The 16,934-nt window shown below is 37.5% G+C and overlaps 1 protein-coding gene across 1 annotated transcript in view; it reads right to left on the bottom strand.

Moving 5' to 3' along the window:
• LOC131060922 (D-2-hydroxyglutarate dehydrogenase, mitochondrial) overlaps window positions 1-16,934 on the bottom strand; it is a 301,696-nt gene that overhangs the window by 199,051 nt on the left and 85,711 nt on the right. The window contains exons 5-8 of the mRNA XM_057994361.2: window positions 13,016-13,086; window positions 12,750-12,868; window positions 10,551-10,646; window positions 10,270-10,379 (exon numbers count right to left, since the gene is read on the bottom strand). Coding sequence (XP_057850344.2) covers window positions 10,270-10,379; window positions 10,551-10,646; window positions 12,750-12,868; window positions 13,016-13,086 — 396 coding nt within the window. The remainder of the gene's footprint in view (window positions 1-10,269; window positions 10,380-10,550; window positions 10,647-12,749; window positions 12,869-13,015; window positions 13,087-16,934) is intronic.

Genomic DNA, 16,934 nt, shown 5'->3' on the forward strand with positions numbered 1-16,934 from the left:
TGAACTTCATTCTAGTATTTCGGCCCTTTAAGCCGATCTTGGAGTTTTATGACTTCGCAATTTTGCTTTGTAGGCCGATTTTGCCTTTAATGTTGGAAATTTGGTCTTTGGGGCCGATTTTGAGGGATTTAGCTCGCACTTTGGGCTACTTGGCCGATTTTAGCTTCTAAGTGAGTTCAAACTTCAAAGGCCCATTTTCAACTCACATTTTTTCCTTGTAGGCTGATTTTTGACTCCTTGGCTCGCGTTTTTGCTCATGAAGCCAATTTTTGAGCTTCTTAAGTTATTTTTGGCTTGAAGGTCATCTTGGGAGTCTTCCAAGTTTCCTTGCTCACTTGTCTCAACCGGCTTCAGGCATGAAATCTGCCCACGATGGCGACGCTGACTTGACAATGGTGAATCAATAGGTAGTGCCTCTATCATTTTCTTACTTTTCTCCATACGCTTCATCAACCAATCAGGAATAGCGCCATCTCCATACCATCATCGAGACACATATCTCGATCAAGCTCTCTCAATGCCGAGATAACATCGTCATCATTATCAAGATTATTTCTGGTCAAATCATATACATTCTTTCCCAAACTAACCTCCAAAAGGACAGCAGAGGATCCTGGCTGATCATCATCCTCATTAGGTGGGGCAAATGTCGTTGTGGCATGTAAATCCTGAATATTCTCTAGTAGTATCACTGTGTTGGAACATTGCTCGAACTCCCCGTTCTATTCTGGCATTTCAACTTCGTTAATTGATGAGACACTAAGAGGTGGTGAAGGAATGATAGGCGAAGGAATGGTAGTCTTTTGTTTCTTCTTCTTGACCTCCTCAATCTTCTTCCCTCTAGCCTTGACTTCTCCTGGTGTGTTCTTCTTTCGCTTGGGAGCTTCACTCTCCTCATCTGCATGAATCCTGACATCACTAAGAGTCCTCTAATCGTCCTCGAAAGCGGATTCATCCTGTTTCATCTTTTCATAAGTGAAGGAGACACCCATATCAACTAACTTATTCATCTGAATATCCACACATGCTCAGGAGAAACTCAATACCTCTCTCATCAATACACTGAAATCTATTTCTTCTGACTCTGACCAATTAGGCAATAGAATCGCCTTCTTCATTTCATTTTCATATTGTGGATACATATGATCCTTGTCATCTAACACTTGGTCAGGAATGAGAAAAAGTCTACACTTCCTCATGAAATCCACTGACATCCTGGACCACATTTGTCTCTTCACTGCCTGCTCGTCCATCAAGTTGGCCCAATAATCTTCTATGTCTACCTTGTGGATAAACTTCTCTCCCCTGATCCTTCCAACTTTCTCATCTGGATCAAACCTTTCTCTTTTCTTGTATGTTGCAAATCGATAGAATGCAAGTTCCTCACTTGTTGTGCTAGCTGCTAAGGCGGACTGGCAAACCTCCAACGTTTTCCCAACTAAAATAGGAAATGTCATGCCCGTCATGTGCTTCTCTTTCTGAATGGAATCAAACTTCAGAAGTTGTCTCACCACTTCCAACAAGCTCACTGTCAGAAGGATGCCTAGGAAGCCTGTAGGGTTCGGAGTGAAATCCATGAATCCTAAGGTATGTGAAACTGGCAAACTGAATATACCACGATCCATATTTCTCTATCAACTCCGTTGCCTCCTTGGACAACCTCTTGTGGACTCCACCTTGCAGCATCCGCATGATGTACATTGTGAATACATCATTCACTCTCTTATAATCTTCAATTCTATACATGTTCAACTGTGGATAACACTCATAACTCTTGAATTGTCCTTGGCCATTCCTGATTTCACCTCTGCAAATCAATCCTTTGTATGTAACAAACCGTGCAAGAAAGTACACCAAATAGGAAGTCATGGCGAATGACTTGGAACACTCCACATTCCTCAGCTGAAAGTCGAGATTGTCACTTATGATTCTAGACCAATTTATTAATGTTCCTTTTAGACAATCTTGGATGAAATAGAACATCCATCCACCGTACATTGCACCCTGCGGCATCCCCATCACTCGGTTAAGAAAGAATACTAAATCACTATATTCCTCTTTGAACTCTGTGCACATGAGTGTCTTGGGAGCCTTGGAATGATGAGGCCTGGGCTCGATCATCCACTCCTTGTTTACTACGGTCTTGCATGCATCCATCTTGTATCGGTCTTCATATTCATCCTTGGTTATATCTTTCATGTTCGGTCCATGTGGAATTCCAAATACCTCAGCAATCGCATCCTCGGCAAGGTAGGCAATGACGACACCCTTAGGAGTCTTGATCATTCGGGAGCGAGGATCATAGCATCGTGCACACTCCAGGATAAGCTTACTGCACTGTATGGATTGTAGAAATCCAGCGGCCTGATAAATGCCACTCTTCATAATGTTCACATAGGCTAGGGAAGGAATCTGGCTTCCAATTCTGAACATATGCTATCGCATTTGGTTCATGTTTAGGAAATGCATGTTCGTGTCTGTAATCTCCTTCCATCTGGATGACATCTTGGACTCTGGATAGAATCCAGTCTCAAGTATCTTCTGTCGTTCTCTCCTTTCCTTGAGTCCGGACTTCGATATCGCACCTATACGAAGCTTGAAGTTAGAATTTAGGAAAATAAATAATATTCTAGACAAAATTCTTGACTTCTTAATGATTTAGACTAATTTTGGGTATGGAAATCAGGAAAATAATCCACACTCTTGATAGATTTCAACAATTGAATACAAAAATGTGACAAGATTGGGGTATAAAACCCTCATTAAGTTCGTCAAAAATCAATAACTTTCAGACCAAAGTCTGAAAACGCCTCCTTATACCTAGAAATCATGTTCAAATTAGAATGCAAAGGAGTATACCGGATCAACAATGACTAAGGAAAAGGTGTGAAAAGTTGTGTTTTCACACAAAACCAAGTCAAAAGACACCATCCAAAGTCAACAATGGCTGCCAACAAATCTAAAGACAACCTGCAGCTTCACAAATTAGCAAGCTCCCAGCCAAGGCATCACCAATAGTGAAGGAAAATCGTCAAAGAATGGAGCACAAAATTGCCCTCTCTCCAAAATCGCCAACTTCATCAAAGAAAATCGCCCGTCCGAAAAATCGTGGCAAATAACATCAATGACAGCCACCACGAAAATCGCCTTGCTGGAAATGGAGGATAAAATGCCAATAAAATTAATCTTCAATCAAGTGTGTCACTTAGGCACTTTGCCAAAACTTGCCAACTGGAGGAAAAATCACCCTTGCATGAATACACTTGGCAAATATAATGATAAAATAACGTTGGGATCTCCTCATTTAAACTTGCTTTCACCATCAACTTTCACTACACAAAGAATGTGGGATAAAAAACTTGTTCTTATACTTGCCTAGCAAAAATCGATTTGCTTCTAGAAGGTTAAAATCATTAAATGTTCATTGCAAATCATTAATTGGTTTTGTTTTATTTTTAAATAATCGTTGCTTTTCATCAAAAACAGTTAAATGAGGCTCATTTATTAAAATATTTCAAAATTTAAACTAAATGGCCAATTGGGGAAAATCGATTTTGTTAGGGATTAAAAAACCCCATTAAAAATCATTAAAAACGTCAAAATTGTCCCCTTAGGGAAAATCGATCCCAGTAGGGATAAAAATCCCTATCAAAATTCATCAACATGCACAAAATTGGGGACCAGGGGAAAATCGATCTTAGTCTGGAATGAAAATTCCACTTAAAGCTTCGTCATTCAACACAAAAATGCCCCTAGTTGAAAATCGACCCTAGTCTGGACATTCATTCGGACACAAAAATATTAAAATAACTCTCAATGGAAAATCATCTTGGGTTTGGAATGAATATCCGCACCAAAATCCTCAAAATCCTGTCACAAAAGGCCTGGTGGAAAATCAATCCAGGTATGGAGTCATCACAAACGTCATCTGCAACCTTATCCATACTCCCAGTGGAAAAATGAGGGTAGTGTTGTGACGTTTTCACACATCGCCCCATTGCAAATGGAGACCCCCTACTTTTTAGGCCTTTCCACTCTTTTGGCTTTGTATTTTGGGTCTTTTCGCAACAATCTTGTCATTCTCTCTTCTTTGCAAGTGTTTGAGGGCCATATTGATCAAGTTTGCCTTTCGTTTGAGCAAATTCGGCTAAGTCTAGGACTCATTTTTTGAATTTTAGGGTTTTTGCCTTTTGTCCTAGATTTTAGGGGTTTCTGTTAGGGTTTCAGGAAAACTGAACATACAAATGGAATCAAGACCCTTCAAGGAACCTCCCAGTAAAATTTGAGCCCAAACGGAGCAACTTTCTATTTTTAGAAAGTCCCTATTTTTTTAGGAAATTTTTCGAGTCCCGAAATGTCGTCATTTTGCCAAAAATCAAACTTACTATTTTTAGTAATTTCTATTTTTAGTAAGTTTCTATTTATAGTAAGTCATTCCTGCACCCTGTCTAGGGGTCTAACACTAACATTTCGAAGGTTTCTATTTTTGGAAAGTCAGTACTGACAGGGTCAGTCAAATAAGGCAACAAGGATCAGACGTTCGAAGACATTTCCAATTCCGAAAAGTCAAACAGCAGACAGAGAAAGCCAGAAATTGATCAAGTGTTGGAAGCCTATGCCTAAAATGGAAAGCTCAGAAATTCACAAGGTTCAGGAAGTCATTCCAAAATTGCAAAGGGGTCAAATTGTCCCAAGTCTGGAAAATCGAACTACAAATTTCATGAATCCTCAGCCCAGGTGAAAATGTGCCCAGATGTGGCCTTGGGCGCCAAAATAGAGGAGGCAAGGATAAGCGGACAAATTTCATGAATCCTTTGCCCATGAGAAAATCCAACGAGATGTGGACTTGGGCGCCAAAATGGAGGAGGCAAGGATAAGCGGACAAATTTCATGAATCCTTGGCCCATGTGAAAATCCGCCCAGATGTGGACTTGGGCCCATGTGAAAATCCCGCCCAGATGTGGACTTGGGCGCCAAAATAAAGGAGGCAAGGATAAGCGGGCAAATTTCATGAATCCTTGGCCCATGAGAAAATCCACCCAGATGTGGACTTGGGCGCCAAAATGGAGGAGGATAAGCAGACAAATTTCATGAATCCTTGGCCCATGAGGAAATCCGCCCAGATGTGGACTTGGGTGCCAAAATGGAGGAGGCAAGGATAAGCGGACAAATTTCATGAATCCTTGGCCCATGAGAAAATCCGCCCAGATGTGGACATGGGCACCAAAATGGAGGAGGCAAGGATAAGCGGAAAAATTTCATGAATCGTTGGCCCATGAGAAAATCCGCCCAGATGTGGACTTGGGCGCCAAAATGGAGAAGGCAAGGATGGATGGACAAATGAAAAAAAATCCTTGGCCAAGTATGATTTGCACCCAGACATGAGGGAAGGCGCCAAAGTGGCATGCTTAAGGAGAGAAGGACAATTCCATGAATGCTTCCTCCAATGAAAATTGCGCCCAAGGGAGTGATTGGGCGCCAAAATGGGCATTCTATGGAAGGTGTAAAAAAGTGAAAATTCCAAGGCACGGTGAATTCAACACCCAAGCTAAAAAGTTTAAAATTTGCCTAACGCATGGAATCCAAGGGGTCAAGGATTAATAGAAAATATAATTCCCCTCGAACAAATTTTTGAATTTGCTATTTTTAGACACCGAATCTCGTCGAAATGAGTTGAAATTGTTATAGATTCGGAATCATGGCAGAATTCTCCATCCAATGAACCTGACTCCTAAATTTTAGGATCCCTAAAAAATAAGGATGTTGAAAAGAAGACATGGACAATTCACAAAACAATGAATTCCTTCCTCAGGAGGAATTTCTGCCCCCGCCTTGTGGAGAGCGCCAGAATGAAGAGTGCATGGAGAAACAGGCAAATTGCAAGAGTCCTTGACCAAGGCATTTTAGCGCCCAAGTGAGAGAAGGAGCGCCAGATAGAGGGATGCAAGGAATCCATGGAATTGAAAGAATTTCCCACCAAGTGTAAAATGTTGCCTAGGAACACAGGAGTGCGCTAAAATGATCTTCTCATGGACAGTGCACAAAGAGATGAATTCCTTCATCGGGGAAGAATTGCACCCAAGAAGAAGAAATTCCAGGAAAGGTGAAAAATTGACTGAGTGTTTGAAATTTCTTCCTTCAAGACATAGTTCTTGGAAATCATGAAAATTGGCTAAGGTATGAAGAATTTCCTACCTCAGGGTAGGGAACAAATTTCTTTCCAAAGGAGAATTTCCTTCACAACATGAATTCCACGCCGGGATGAATTAAAGGTGGAAAAACAATTTCTTGGCAAGGAAGGAATCAGGGATGAACTAAACAAGAAATTTCCCCCAGGAAAAGTTTCTAAAAATCCATTCTCGGGCATCAAATCACATCCAAATTTCAAAAACTTTTTACAGATTTGGATTCGTAGGAGAATTTTCTCTCTCCTGGACTGTGGAACCCTAATTTGGAAATTTTCCTAAAAAATAGGAGATGGTGAAAATTGATGGAAAACCTTCTTCGAGCAAGGAAAGTTGAGGAGACTTCAACAAAATTCTTCCTGACTCGAATTTTCCCTCCAACAATTCCAAATATGCAGGAGCGGATATATGACGGCGGGGTCCACTTGCATGGCAAGATCTATTGAACACATGGCAGTAGAGTGGCGCATTCATTATCAGAATATTTGACCAAATGGCGACCCGGCCATTGCATGTTGAATTTATGGCAGATTCCTTTTGCAAGCAGCCGCTGCATGTGGAAATGATGGAGCATTTATGACATAATGGGGTGATTTTGGCATGGATGAATATTCAACACATGTTGGGCGAATTTGAAGGAGGTGGTCCATTTAATGCGCAATGGATGCAATTTTGGGTACTTTTGAATTAATTGTATATGGGCACAATGGGTTATTAATTGGAGATTCCCACCTTGTTACATCTTGAGTGGAGAATCTTTTAGGGAAAACCCTAATTAGGGTTTGCATGTAATCATGGCCTAAGGCCTATATAAAGGGGTGACTACCCCCCCCCCCCCTCATTTGAGAGGAGGGGGAGCTTTGTATGAAATTGTTGCGATAAGTTTTTGAGAAAATAATAGTGAAACATTCTTCTCTGATGGTGTCCACTTAAATTATTTTTTCAAAGCTTGCATGGTTTCACCTTCCTCACTTAGAGTAGAAGTAGTATAGTGCTTTGATTTCAATGGAGAATGTAATGGTGTTTGATGAATTTCCATGGTTCATACTTTTTGCATCTTGCTGATTGTAAGTTGCAGTGTAAAGTTAGTCTGAGCCCCCTAAATTTGTGCCAAGTTCGATTGTGGATAGTCGTTTGGATTGCGTCGTTTTGGGTATTCAAATACACTTTCTCAGTTTGAAAATCCTTTAGCATCCTCAGAAGATTGCACCGGTTCTTGCGGAGTTGTAGTTGATCTTGGCGAAGCAGAGCTTGGTTTATTTGGAATTTGTCCACCAGAGCACTATTCATTGTTATCACTGCCCTTAGGAGTAGATTTAGATCCTTCTAAACCCTTTCCCCCTTTATTTTCAGTTAATTTTAGTCCATTCGAAGCAGCAGCATCCTGCAATGTTCCCCAAATCACTTAATAGACCACGAATATAAAGATAGCACGATATTAATTATTTTTATATTAACATTCTAATCTGGGATTAACATAAATAATTAATATAATGTTAACGCTCCTTGAATAAAGTTAGTTCATAAAACCACTTCATAGGTGAATAAATGGACATAGCGGGAGTTGTCGAGGCAGATTGGAGAAGATACAGAGACTTTCATTCCTGTGTGGTGGGATACCAACAGAAATTCAATCCCCTTTCGTCAGTAAGAACTGACCTATTGGTGGAGACGTGGCTGCGTGGGCAGTGGAGTGGAATCGTGTTGGTGTTCGTCAAGGAGTTCTGGATTGGCATGAGACCAGTATATACATGTATGCATAGACCCTATGTTTGTGGTGGTGAGTTATTAACAAACGCAGTTTCGGGTGTTATACCATACGCAGTATCAGGCGTCATTATCAAACGTAGCGTCGGGTATGTTTTCACACAGTGTCGAGTGCTAAATACGAACATAGTGTTGAATATGACTTCCGAAGAAGTGCGGGCGTGGTTTCCAAATGCCGAGAAGACGACACAACCTGACTTGTAACCCGTGGTTAAGAGTCCCGATAACGGGAGATGATGTTGGTCATGTGAATTGCACAGATTACACTCTGTGATCGTGACGAGTATGAACCAATGTTTGTTTTCCGTTCCATAAAGGGTTAAGTGGACTTACAGTGCAGGAGGAAGTAGTGGAATATTGGTATCGCAGGTGTTTTTCTATTTGCTTATCGATGTGCCAACAATAACACTTCTAGAGGACCTTCGCGACAAATTTGGCATTGCATTACTGTGAACTCAGGTGCACCACGAAAGTATTAATCTTACAATATTAAATGTGTTTAGTGAATGTTACATGAATGCTATGTTGGTCCGTAAGCGTGAGGGTTAATTTTGGATTACATGGAATTTACTGTTGAATGAAACTTATATGCCCTATGATAATCAATCAATTAAATTTAATAATGTTTCTCTGCAAAATCTGGACATACACATTAATTTACAATCAGTCCTAGTCAAGAATTTCACAGTACACATTAATGTACAATCAGTCTCAGTCCGGAATTTTACACATCGCTTAATTGCCATATCCGATGATGGAGTTCCAACCACAATAAAGAAGTGAACGAACGATGCAAACGTAAGGCCCCTTGGATTACCAGCAATCACATCAACCAATTGAGTCACGTCCGTAGCATAAAGGAACCTTGGAGTCGATTGTTTGAACTTCTTGCAATCTTAGCATGCAATCGTACTTTGATCAAGAGAGAGTGAAGTGACCATTAGGCAACTTTATTCTGTGTTCGACGTTGTCAAAAAAAACACGTCAACAGGTAGTCAAGACAAAATCCTAACACTTAGTCAAAATTATAGCATCTTGGGGAAAAACGACCCTAGTATGGATTCTCAATGGTCGAAAAATGGGGCAAGTCTGGATTTTAGGGGAAATCCATGTCCAATCTAGATTTTGATTGGGGGAAAATCATGGGTAGTCAGGAATATAAGGGGAAAAGCACCTCTAGTGTGGAATTTTGACCTTTAAACCCCTAGAATATAGATTTTCATCTAGAAAATGATGATTTTTCCACTTGAAATCACTGCGAAACACAATAAAACTCATCTGGACTTGGGCAAATTTGCCAAAAAATTGAGCGAAAAATAAGGAAACCTTTCGGGATAAAGCGTAAAATCAACTGGATAACTTCCTAGGAGCGAGAAAACAACTCCAAAAGGACTTAAAATACCTTAGCACTTTAAAATCACCGACATGGACGTTCAAAAACATGTTAATGCTCAAAAGGTCTACACTTAGACAAAATTAGGATCATTTGAAATCTCAACTTTACGTGCTTGATCCTATAACTTCAAAAAAACCCTAAACGACACTAGGCGTGATAAAAATTCCAAGACTCGGGCATGGGAAACTCAAAATTGCCCACTAAGCTACCAAAACCCTAAACTAACTAACGCGAGAAGCAGGAAAAGAGGGGGTCTCCGTTAGCAATGGGGCGATGTGTGAAAAGGTCACAACGCGCTCTAACTCAAGCTTACACTTACTCACATTTGACCATCCAATATCTTACCTCCCATGCATGAGCATGATGCTATCTTATGCTAGCAATTATAGCTAATCCCATTTCATATATAATTCCAACATTTCTGGTTTCCCCAGCATATGTCAGGTAATGAAAATAAAAAAGCTGTTGCCTGCAACTCTTTCTAATTCACTGCTTTGTTTCCATACAAGATGTTCATCTCATCTCTTCCATTGCCAATGTCAATATTTTGAAGTTTTCTTGAGTATAATTCAAACTTCGGTGTTTTTTTATTGACTCCAAACTGCGACGGCCATCTTCACCTATTTTGAACAGTTACTGCCAACATCCCTAAATCTGGTCCAGACTGAACAAAGTGAATTTTACCATCCAATTTTGGATCACTTTCAAGCCCTTCAACAAAAGGGCCTCACACAAAAAATGTATTTGAATATTACCATAGTATGTTAAAAATATTTTTACAGAATGCACTTCCAGAAATAATGTAATTGTAAGATTTTTTGAAGAAAGATATATTCCAGTACAACCCAAAGAGAAAGCAAAACGATAGAGATATTGGGAAAATACAAAGAAAGAATGAAAGCAAACCATTAATTGTATCACCTGGCAACTAAGATAATCTTCACAAGCAAGAAATGCAAGATTTATTGATGAAAGCCTTGGTGCCACAAGCAATGAAACTTTTGTGACAATGCCAAGGGTGCCTTCACTGCCTGAAATTTTCAGAGGAAATACCATGGTCACCATGAACAATATAAACCTGATTGTGTTATTGAGTAGATAAACCCAAATAGAATGAAAAGCAGATTCTGAATGTTTCAATTTTCAAACATAAAACAGTGCACAAATTAATCATTTCTTAAGAGCATTTCAAGACAACTGACCTATGAATAGCTGCTTTAGATCATAGCCTGTATTGTCTTTTCTTAAGGTCCCAAGCAAATCAACAATGGTGCCATTTGCAAGAACAACTTCAAGCCCTGAATTTGGCACACTCATAATTAAAAAATATCAAGAGTTCTCAAAACAAAAACAATGTCAATTTTCAGTGAAGTTTGATCAGGTTAACATAAGGTAAAAGAGGGAATCATGATTCCTTCAAAATATCGAGAAGCAAGAAATTACTACTGACAGAGTTCTGCACTGTTCATTTCTCAGTACCATCCCACTTGAATAGCTTTGTGCAAATTGCAGAAATAATGCATTGACATTCAAATCAATTTAGCTTAGAATAATTTTATGCACTGAAGGTCTAATTGGTCAAATTGTGTTCTTAAGTTACCGGTTTGGGTTCAGGTATGCCATTATGGAAAATATATTTGGTGTTTGGTATTTTTTGCGGTACAAAAAAGTAAAAACATATAAAATCATAAATATATACATGGTTTAGCCTAAAATAGGAATCTTAACATATTTAATAAATTTAAAGATATTAAAATTTGAAAAAAAAAATATTAAATTGTAAATAAATTTAAAAATATTAAAAGTTAAATATATTTTAAAATATTAAAATAAAAGAAATATGAAAGTGTTAAAATTTATATCTGACCTAAGTATATTAAAAAATGATAATAATTATTACATTATAAATCTTAATAAATATTTTTTAATTTTAAATGAACTAAATTCTAATGCTTAATAATATAAATGTTAATAAATATATTTTTATTTAAAATGAACTAAATTCTAATGCTTAATTTTTATAAATATTTTATTTTAAATGAACCCTCAGCCCTTCAGCGCTGATGTGCCACATTGGCTGTGACCAACCATTTATCAATTAAAAAAAATCAATGTCATTAACCTTTTTTATTTTTATTTTTTATAAAGATGAAAAAAAAAAAATTACAGTGTGAAGGAAAATAAAATAAAAAAGGCAATGGTTTCTAGAATGTTCATTCTGGGCATGGGATTTGGGCCCTATATTTTCCCAGGTGGTTCCATGGACATAAAGAAATCTGCAGCACAAAGTCCATGCTCTGCTTGCACCCACTGTGGACCACACCACAAACCTGGACGAGGAATGAATTGGAGCCGTGTCCAGGAGTTTTTCTGAGCAAACAGATAACACAGAGTTTGTTTCAGACAATTCTAGAGATAATAGATACTGTAAGGGACATATATTTGGTATTCTAGCAACAATTTTAATCATCAGTAGCAGTCTGTGCATCAGCAAAGCTCGATGTTGTACTCAATATCTTTTAAAATATCATTGTCATTGGTGATCTTGCTATTTGTGCCTTTACACTTTTACAATACTGTAAATTGCATTTTAAATAATTTTCATAGTGAAAAAGATGGGTGTACCCTAATAAGCATTTTTTTAGACTGCAGGAATTGGCTCAGCCCCACTATAACATGTAGTGCACTGAGTAAACTTTTTAAACCCTAATCAGCATTTTGGCATTGCCAATTTGGTACTTTGAAATTTTTTAAGCTAATATAGATATCTTAAATACATCTATCTAAAAAATGTCAAGAGGTATCAATTTGGAGCTATTTTATTTAATTAAAAGTTATTTTATTTTTCTTTAGAATTTTTTATTTATTATATGCATGACATAAATTTTATGTGTTTCTTATTTTGGAAATATTATGTTCATTATTAAATATTAATATTTTGACATGTAAATGGCTATCAAATTTAAGATAAAAAATAAGGGTTTTTGTTAACACACTCACATCATTATGTTCCACCCCTTGCTGCCATTATACAATGCCTCTCAGTATTAATGCAATAAAAAGAGAATCCCAAATATGCCAATAATGAATATTGAATAAACCCTAGATAAATGAACCAAACAACTCTACAAGAATAGTTATTAAGAGCAACATATTCTTGGAATATGGTATGCTCAGGAGAATGCCCTACAGATGTTGAAGCAGCAAGATGGCCTGGACAAACCAACATATAGAAGCTATTTTAGGTTTATTTGATGCCAGTATAGATTGAGAAAAGATTTATTTTTATTCTTTCCCTCTGCGACATCAATTATTGTGATAACCAAAAAAACGTTGTGCATTCTAAATTAAGTAAAAGCAATAAATGATCCTTCATATAGAATTTAGTTTCAAACTTTTACCTAAAACATTTCCACGGAGAGACCCATATCTCAAAAGGCGTATGCCCCCTGCATTTGTGGAAATATTTCCACCAATTTGGCAGCTTCCTTTTGCACCTAGATCAATGGGCATCATGTACCTGGATTAACAAATATTTGAATCAATTGATCTTCATAAATTCACAACATACCATCTAATGAAAGAAAACAATAATAATAAACTTGTCTCACCAAACATCATAGAAATTAAACACATAACACTAACTCTAAAGGAAAGTAATTTATACCCTTGATCAGCTAAAAAGGTATCAAGGTTCTCTAGGATGCAACCAGCTTCGCAAACTAAGACTCCACTTACCTACAAAAGATACTTTACACATGAATATATGCAAAGTTTTCACTCATAATTGCATTTAAGGGTACTAATAAAACATGAAAAATCATATCTAGAAACACTATTCAAGTAAGATCCTGATTATATTACTCTATGAAATTCAGTAGTTCTTACATGAACTTAAAGAGATATCAACAGCTTGTAGTGATAGTGGCCAAAATAGTAATGGTGGAAATAAAATTATTCAAAGAACAATGAAATTTGACAATGTGAGTACTGATTCACCTAATGTGACCCAAATAAAATACACAAGATATACATAATGTTTTCACGTAATTAAGGAAAAAGAAAGGTTGACAATATAAAGTATCCTGAAAACTATATTTTGCTCAAATAATAGGTCCATAGTTCTGAAATTCCTTTTTTTCCCAACTTCTTTCTAAAATCTTATAGCTAAGAGTAAGTATAGTAGTAGTGCTAATTTTGTTCAATTTTGTTTCAGTTCTATTTTATCTATGTATGTGCATTTTGTCAAGAATGGGAAGGAAATGCAAAAAAGATTGACTAATGAAATGGATGGGAATTAGACAACCAGAAAAATATCCAATTAAAAGCTTAATCCACGCAATCAAATGTACATATGTATCAATATGAAAATGACTATTCAATTTATCTTCTAGATGATTGTCCAGCTCCTAGTGTATCTAGGGAATACAAAATATAAAGTATTATGTACACTAGTTCTACACCGCCCGCTTCATTTTAGAGGTAGTGGTAAATCCACTGTTTGTGTTGTACGTTAGGGAACTTGTTTTTGACAACTCATTTTCTTGATATGGAGCTCAAGTCTTTTGTAAAAGATTTTTCTTGAGTGATAGCTTGTTCCCATTTGCAGTCTTAAAATTTTCAAGAATCAATATATTGACTTGGTAAATACTTGAGTTTGTTTTCACAAATTAGCTGCGTAAATGCTATATCCCATTTTGTTGTGAAAATTTTCATGACCATTTTTGTGCTGATTGAAATCCCAGCATTAATTTTGAGTGGTGAAACTGGTAGAAGAAAATTGTTCAACTTCTGTCTCACTTCTGTCTCACTTCTGTCTCACTTCTGTCTCGAAGCTGATTGTACCTGTGTGACCCAATAACTAGATAACCTAGGCTAATTACACCCATGAGTACCCCAAAAGTGTTCCAGCTACACTATGTGACTTGAAAACGGGATACCCAGAATGATTGTGCCCATGATTAACCCGAATGTGTGCTAGCTACACTACGTGACTTCAAAATTGGATAATTAGAGCATCCCATGAGTAGACCAAAAGTGTGTTGAAGCATACACTAAATGATCTGACTTTCTATTAGGCTAAAAACGTGAACCAATGCTATCTATGATTCTCTCAAATGAAGACACATGTTGACAGACAAAACTGCTCCAGTAGCAATGTTAAAAATTTAGACATATGATGATCTTGCTCCATGCATAGTCATCAAAAAACAAAATGAAGTGTGCAATATCAAGTGTTCGGGGTTGGGTTGAACATTACTTGCTAAGATGTTGTAGAGATAAGCAGCAATTGTTGTAATTTGCAATATTTTGCAATGACAAATCTTCAATGGACAATGTGAAAAACCTCCAAGTACCATGGTCAATGAACTCAAAATCTAAAACTTAATGCTCGCCGCCACCACCACCACCCGACCCACCTCACCCCATAAGATGAGAATGGAGAATTGTTGAAAAGCCCCCCAAAAGAGAACTTTTATGAACCTGTTTATAGAGATGCACAAATCACTGAAACCCTCTCTAATTTTCCTCACAAGTCTCCATTTGGTTACCCTTTCAGGTTTTCAAATTAATGGAAACTGTTTGTAAGCCACACTTCCAAATTTTCAAGTTACAAATCAAGTGCAAAATTATAATCAACAAGAGACAATATCCATAGCCTCAAATAATATGTAATGAGTTGCAAATCTAGCAGTCTCAGTGGTTAATTATCAATATCTCAATCAAAATGGGAAATCATAGATATTGAGTGTATAATTATCCTCTATGGGAATTGACTGCAAATCTACAATTTTCTTACTAGTTTGTCAGTGAATAGTACAAATATTAACAGTATTTGTAATACTAAGTTCATCATCAACTGGATTGACAACTACATCTACAGCATGAGTAAATAAGCTCAACAAACTCTTGTACCAATGCTCAACAATATTTATAATATTGAGTTTATTATCAATTGGATCAACAAAAATTACTACATCAAGAGTGGACTGAAAAGAAACCAGAAAATACTGAGAGGGGAGTGGGGGCGAAGGGGGTGAATCAGTATTTTAAATGATAAAAACAGCTTAAGACATTAAAACATAGAGACAGAGACACAAGTTTTATCACATGGGAAACCCTTTCAGGTAAAAAACCACGGCTTACAATATCTCAGAAAATTGGGCACCAACCCAATTACAAAATAGTCCACCAACTCTATGTAAGAGGAGCTTCAACTCCAACTAGCTGAGGCATCAACCTCTGGTACATAAATGAAAATCAACTACAAAAAGTTTAAGAACAGAAAATGGATATGTCTTTATGTGTCGACATCTATGAACATTACATTCCTCAGATTTATAAAATCTTTCAAAACACTGTAAATATATATTTCAATCTTCTGACTTCTGCAAAAGGAACTGTCAAATACAATCAATTAGCTGAAAGTTTCTCCTCACTTGAATATGTAAATCAATCTTCAGCAACTCTGTCCAATAGGTTCAAATCTCATATTCACTTACAGCACACACAATGTCCCTCAAAGAAATGTGCATACCAAAGAAACGGGAATCGCCATGAATCGCCTAAACTCGGCGAGTCCGAGTCCGAGTCATGCTCGTCGAGTCTTTGGGACTCGGACTCGGACTCGTCCAAGTCTAGCGAGCAAACTCGCCAAACTCGCCAAGTTGGCAAGTTTGGCTCAACCTCGCCAAACTTGGCGAGTCCCAAGCCCCAAACTTGGCTACTGCCTGGGTTAAGTAAAATGACAAAAAAAAAACATTTTAAAAAGTTTTTTTAAAATGAATGGTCTTGTCTTTGTTCACTACAACCTCCACCTGAGAATGAGAAAAATTAGGGTTACAACATGTCAGCCAATAGAAAAATAACCCCGACGCCTTTATTAAATAATAAGTTTTTTTGGCCTCGCGGGGCACTGCCCCTTGACCCTACCTTGGGGGTGTGTTGATGTGTATTTTGTACACGACCAAACACAGAATAAAATACCTGAAGGTACCTTATCCTCTCTTGAGCAAAGTTTCCTGACTGTTGAAGATCTCGCCGAAGGATCAGTCGAGGGAACTCCAAGGTTCTTGTATGTAGGTTCTCTACTCGTGGATAAGCTCTTTGTGGTATGATGTGATTTTGCTGGAATCACAAGGGGACTTACACTTGATGACTAAACGTCTGATTTGCTTTGAACATTGCTGGAACACAGGATTTCACTGGCTTAGATTTTGAAAAAAGGAAAAAGGGCTTAGATTTTGAAAAAAGGAAAAAGGACGAGGGCGAGGAAAGGATCTAATTCTGATACTAAGGAATGTAGGAGCAATGATTGATCTTTGATGAAATTCTAACTAAGTCTTGTTTTGACATCACAGGACCATCTCCACAAGGTTAGTGCGATCTTCGGAGGAAAGCTTTATGATGTTCAGATCATCACTGCAGGCATAGACACCATCAGGTTGATGCATATCAATGAAGAAGAGACAATTGAAGTTAAGCTTAAGTTGAATGATTCCAGTTGACTACACAAGGCAAGTCTACAATCAACAAACTGCTAGTAGTATGGATATACAAATTTCACCATCAATCAAACACATTTC

The sequence above is a fragment of the Cryptomeria japonica genome, chromosome 1 (genome assembly GCF_030272615.1).
Source record: "Cryptomeria japonica chromosome 1, Sugi_1.0, whole genome shotgun sequence".
In the NCBI taxonomy this organism is placed as follows: domain Eukaryota; kingdom Viridiplantae; phylum Streptophyta; class Pinopsida; order Cupressales; family Cupressaceae; genus Cryptomeria; species Cryptomeria japonica.